Source organism: Pantherophis guttatus, chromosome 8, assembly GCF_059756535.1.
Source record: "Pantherophis guttatus breed Tessera chromosome 8, ASM5975653v1, whole genome shotgun sequence".
NCBI lineage: Eukaryota > Metazoa > Chordata > Lepidosauria > Squamata > Colubridae > Pantherophis > Pantherophis guttatus.
In genome coordinates, this window is record NC_142070.1 from 55,816,472 (window position 1) to 55,822,471 (window position 6,000).

Below are 6,000 nucleotides of genomic sequence, written 5' to 3' on the forward strand. Positions count from 1 at the left end.
AAAGTCACATCTGTCAGATGGAGTTGTCAAGATTATACAGGCTGCTAGACGACCGTCCACTTGCCGTATCTACGAGGCTTCCTGGAGATCCTTCTGCGCTTGGGGGGCTTCGAGGCATGTGGATCCCACCTCAGCGACGGTGGAGGAGGTCTTAGAATTCCTGCATTCCGGCCTTCAGAAAGGCCTGGCCCCGGTGACTCTGAGGCGACAAACTGCGGCCTTGCCTACCGTTTTGAAGTGTCCTCCCTACGACTCTCTTTCACGACACCCGCTCATCAGGGGCTTCCTTCACAGCACGACCAATCTCTGCCCACCACAGGTCCACAGATACCCTACCTGGGATCTCCCTCTGGTGCTTCGGGCCCTGACAGTTTCTCCATTTGAACCTATTAGGACAGCTACGCTAAAACATCTGTCATTTAAGATAACATTCCTGTTGGCTATCACTTCCGCCCGTCGGGTGTCGGAGATCTCAGCGCTCTCTATTCGGGAGGACCTTTGTCTTTTCCGCGACAGTGTGGTGGTTCTCAGGCTTGACCCTACGTTCCTTCCGAAAGTAAATACTCCCTTTCACCGAGCCCAGGAATTATCCTTACCTGACTTCTGCCCAGCTCCGAGGAACTCTGCGGAACGACGCTGGCATAAACTTGACGTTAAGCGGGCTCTGCGTATCTATATACGTCGGACCTCTTCATTTCGTAAAACAGAGGCCCTGCTGGTCTCCTTCCATCCTGCCTCGATGGGACAGAAGATCTCTGCGGCTACAGTCGGCAGGTGGCTCAAGGCGTGTATCTCATTGGCTTATGAGTTGTCGGGAAGGCCTGTTCCGGGTAGGATCCTACCACACTCCACCCGCACCGCAGTTACCTCCGCTGCGTGGGCGACACAAGCCTCGGTGGAAGAGATTTGCCGGGCTGCGACGTGGTCCTCTGTGTCACAGTTTATTCGTCACTATCGGATTGACTCATATGCTTCTTCGGACGCTGCCTTCGGGCGCCGAGTACTACAAAGGGTAGCCTTGGACACGGGTTCGGGGCATCCAGTCTCCCACCCTAGTACTTGAGCTTGGGTATGTCCCAGCCATGGACAGTGGGAGCAGCACTCTGGAAAACGGATGTTGCCTTACCTGAATGTCCCTTTTAGGAGTGCTGCGACCACTGTCCATTCCCTCCCTTGTTTGTGTGTTATTCTGCTGTTGCAGTTTCTTTCAGACTGTCTGCCATGTTTCCAGTTCCCGTGTTTGGATTCGCTGTTGGACCTTTCTCTTGGGGTCTTGCTGTGTCTTCGTGATAGACTGGAGGATCATGGGACTGGAGGCGTGTCCTAGCAGGGAGAGTTTAACAGCTCTCACTCAGTTACTGTCAAGATCTGAAGTGTAGTCCCAGCCATGGACAGTGGTCGCAGCACTCCTAAAAGGGACGTTCAGGTAAGGCAACGTCTGTTTTCACTTTCCTCCTGCACATCTCCTGTTTCGGTTTGTCCCAGCTTCGTGGCAGCCGCCATGGCTGCCGCCCCCCGCTGCCGACTCACAGAGGGTTCCCTCTGACCTCCAAGGAACTTGCCTGTTCCTCTCGGTTGTCCGAGGTGCCCCTCTTCTTCCCCCGTCCCTGCAAGACGGGTTCAGTCCGAAGACCCATCGGTGGCGGTTCGACAGCTGGGGTTTTCGCTGGGCTCAACAGAGCCCGATATTTCCCCAACTGTCTTGCCGCGACGTCAAACCGGAAGTCCCAGAATTGATGCAGTTATTGATGGCAACATTTTGCTCTCTGAGAAACTTATACCTTTTACGTAGAAGTAAAAAGAACAATCTTGGTAGTCAGAATATCTTGAGGAAGACTCATTCAGTACAAACGGTGCCTAATTTTGTGCTGCTAGGAAGTATAGATTGGTACAAAGGAGAAAAACAGGTTTATTCCAAACTCTGAATACAGTGACTCCACAAGGAGTATTTTAACTGCCTTGTGTTTTGATAAGACAAAATATTTCATAAATATCAAGTGTACCATTATAAAGAATAGTGATAACACATACCTTCCTTACTTGCTTTTCACACAGGCATGCATGCAAGGAAGTAAGGTGATAGTTTACATGGCCCTATTTGTTACAGAAAAATTGGCCAAGGGAACAATTTTTAAGGACAAGATAAAAAAAACATTAAAATCCCATCGTAAAACAATGAAAGCATACTTTGTGCCTGTTTTTTTCCATCTTGCTTTATACAAGCAGTCCTAAAAGTGAGCCCACTTAAAAAAACAAGCCAGAGCAATGCATTCTTTTCAAAACTACCCATGAACATCACAGCAGCCAATATAAAATGCCCTTCTCTGACAGTTGCATTAAGTTTTCTTTTTCATAAGTCAGACTTTTGCATTTTCAAAGCTCAATGAAACAAAACTTTTTGCCATCAGCATTCTAAAAACTCCAGACATAATATTCAGGATGCAATTCAAAATTCTAACTTTCCCATGGCACAGTTTTTAACATGAGTGTAGAGCAGCGGTGAAATCCCCCCAGTTCTATCCAGCTTGGCAAACCAGTAGCACCCATGGTGGGAGGCTCCACCCACCCGCCAGGACATCATTACGTCCTGTTTTTTTACCATCTCTGCATGTGTAGAAGAGGTGCGCGTGCGTAACACGCATACGCTCCCGTTCCTGAACCGGTAGCAAGGTAAGTGGATTTCACTGCTGGTGTAGAGTTTACCTGTCAAAGAAGCAGCAATCATTTTCTGAGTCCCAAAATGGTTTTCTGTCCCAAACATAAGTAATTGCATGTTCTTTCTTTCTCTTTCCTCTCTTTAAGGGGCTCTGGCAAATGACAATTGTATCTTCTATTTGATTTGCTAATTTGCTCTTTCAGTTTTCACTGCAGGAATAGTTTACATAAATAGATAAATAACTGATCTAGGAAACAAACAAAAAGCAAGCTGCAAACACAGTGTCACTTAAATAATCTCATTTGTCCCAAGATTGGAGTAAAAAGTGGTAACCCAACTAATTTGGGTAAAAAACAGACCTTTCCTCCTATTTGTTACATCTCTGATTAGGAAGTTTCCTATTTGATTAAAGACTACCAGCTTCAAGAAGATGTATTTCTTTAATGTGATCTTTAAAGCTTTTCCAAGTTAGTGGTCATAATTGCATGCTCTAATTATATAGGTCCCTTGTTGAATGAACACATGTTTTATGCTGTCCTGTGCAGAGTTCCTATTGTTATGATAATGGAGACACTTACACTTACACTTTTGTGTAATGAGTTGTTCTACCTGCTTAGGATACTCAGACCACATTCAAGTCTTCACGTCATGAAGACCTTCATTCTTTCTTATTTATTGGCTGAAAGGTCTTATATGAAAATGGTATCATATGTCACCAAAGAACCCCAAAAAATCAGACTTAGTGTGGAACACTATCATTAACAAACCAAAGAAAACATATGACTGAATTCTTGAAAACCCAAACAAAGTAGTTTGAGTTGTCTTGTGTCTTCCCTGAGACAAGGTGCTATATTACACTGTTGCAGCAAACCCAATAAAAAGTGTGATGGCACCTTTGTATCTGATGAAGAAGACTGCAATCCATTTGTTAGTCTTGAAAATGCCATAAGGGTGTTTGTTGTTCTTGGAACCCCCCCCCCCAATTCCTCCCCTTTGAAATATATTTTATTGGTAGACACTGTATTAGAGTCTTTTTGAGTGGGTGGCTACAGTGATCTAAATAAAGACAACAAAATGAGTTTATGCTTATATTTCACACAGGACTTTCCACTGAGGAAGGCTTCTCCACTTCAGTGACCAGTCAGCCTGTGCAACCAAAGGAAAATGTAGCCCCCCAACTGGTGACAAGTCCCTCTGACCAGTTTCTGACCACTCCTGACGGAGATGAGAAAGACATATGCCAAGACAGTTCAGAATCCAAATTCCGATCTACAAAGAAAGATTTGTTGGAGATAGACAGGTTCACCATTTGTGGAAATCGAATTGACTAGCAGTCTGTGAGTGGGAGACTGAGCAGTTGGAACAGGAAGGGCTGTCAGTGACAGACAGATGCCAAACAGGCATACCAATATTTATTTAAAACTTAAATTATTAACAACAAATCTATTGACAAGGGTGTAAGTTGGCTTTAAAAATGGATCAAGTGTCAGCTTTGTAACCTTGGTATTTTGAAAAATGATTTTTTTAAAAAAAGAAACCATTGACAGTTGGACAGAGCTGCAGTGTCGCTTTTCTGAAAAGTGATCTATCTTTAAACTCCTTTTCCTGTATGAATCTGTGTTTCATTCACACTTCGTTTTGCCAGGCCATAGAGAATTTTGAAAAGTTATTGAGAAGCATTTCTCTCCCTTTGCTTTCATGAGCAGATTTCTCCCTCAATTAAAAATTCCTCTTGCCATTTTTTCCCATATTTACAGGAAATTAAATAATCAGGATAAACTTACCCCCAGGAGATGGCTCAAAATGCATTTCATCTAACTAAAATTGACCATCCTTAAAGATTTTTCTACTAATTGTTTTCATCCTAAATCTTAAGCTTTTAAATCAGAAATTGATCATAACAAGGGAAGAGTTGAACGTTTGAAGGAACAAGAAGTCAGGAGCTTATCTTTGCTCTTCAGCATTTAAGTATCAAGGTAGAAATCAGTATGCTTCAGTTCCAGCTGCCAGCCTATTCAATGTGCAACAATTTTCTTTGCATTATACGTCAAACAATTGAAGAGTATTTCTTTTTTTGCTTTGGCTGAAAAGCTGCATGTCGCCAAAATGACAGACTAACATAGATTTTCCTGAAAACTAGCTTTATGAAATGCTTGGTTTTGAAATACGAAGCAGCTTCAGTTTATGCGTATAGAGGAGTGCACAGAAGATTAAGACAAAAATTATGGTTCTTTTTAACTCCACATATTTAAGAGCAAATCTATACTCAAGGTGCTCCTTTCTTCTCTATCCTCAATGCCTAAGGAACACAATGCAATATCAAGTGTGTGTTTTTTTTAACTAAAAAGCAAATTTGTGTGTGTTGAATAATAAGCAAATCTTTGGCAACTTACTTCTTAGCTATTGCAGAGTGGCCAAAACAAATATTTTACAATGCTAATGTTTGAAGTCCAGAATACATTTATTATTTCCCCAAAGTTGAGAGGATGAATACGTGGGAATGGTATCCTGACAAGCAGGTTTCAAGAAAGAAGGCAGTATGGATAGCCAAGTGTTTCTAATAATTTTCTCCCCATGCTGCCAACCTCCTTTGACCAGCTTCTCAACTTAAGAGAACATTGTGGGAGAAATATAAAGCTTGAAGTTGAAGTTTACAAGAGATTAATTTCATAGTCATGCTGCTTCTGGCAAATTTGATTCATTAAAATTCAATTCAGAACATTTGTTAAATCTTGTAATTTGATTTTATTTAAATGTAGCTGAAAGGAAGCTTGGAATGAACTTTTCCTTGTAAAATAATTATGTATGGATTTTATAAGTGCATCTTGTGTGTCAAAATAAAAACTCAATTTTGTAGCCTTTGTTTACAAAAGAAAACAGCAACCACATACTGTGTTCAAGACTCCCAGCTTTTTTGCTAGAAGAAATTTGAAGGATGTTGAAGCAAATTTTTACTGAAGTAGAGTTTTAATTCAGATCCATCCATCCTCAAGTATTCTACATGCATACATTAGAGACGATTCTTCCAGCAGGAGCCTTAAAGATTGATGGGGTGTCCATGTTCATGTGGAAAATGCTATTGGCAGGTTCATGTATCTGTGACTACAAAGAGGGTCCTCAGAGGGTCCTGTGACTACATGTGGGTCCTCTTGTGCTGTTGGAGCTCTATATTTCTTGGCTAGAAACCTGGCTAAGGCCCTTTTGGTTTTATCTTTTGCTAAAATTTCATTGGCATCAGCCTGTTGAGAAAATAAGCTGTTTTTACCATTTCATGGGTGTTATCTTCGCTCTAAGAAAGCAAAAATTGACCTGAAATCTGCTGAACTAGACATAATTTCAACTAA

The 6,000-nt window shown here is 42.0% G+C and overlaps 1 protein-coding gene across 4 annotated transcripts in view; it reads left to right on the plus strand.

Moving 5' to 3' along the window:
* The window catches only part of TAPT1 (transmembrane anterior posterior transformation 1), a 198,618-nt gene extending 193,074 nt beyond the window's left edge, over window positions 1-5,544 (plus strand). For all 4 annotated transcript variants that reach the window (XM_034442793.3, XM_034442792.3, XM_060686729.2 and 1 more), the window contains one exon: window positions 3,758-5,544. In XM_034442793.3, the coding sequence (XP_034298684.2) occupies window positions 3,758-3,987 (230 nt within the window). In that variant the 3' untranslated portion in view covers window positions 3,988-5,544. The remainder of the gene's footprint in view (window positions 1-3,757) is intronic.
* The last annotated feature ends 456 nt before the right edge of the window (window positions 5,545-6,000 follow it).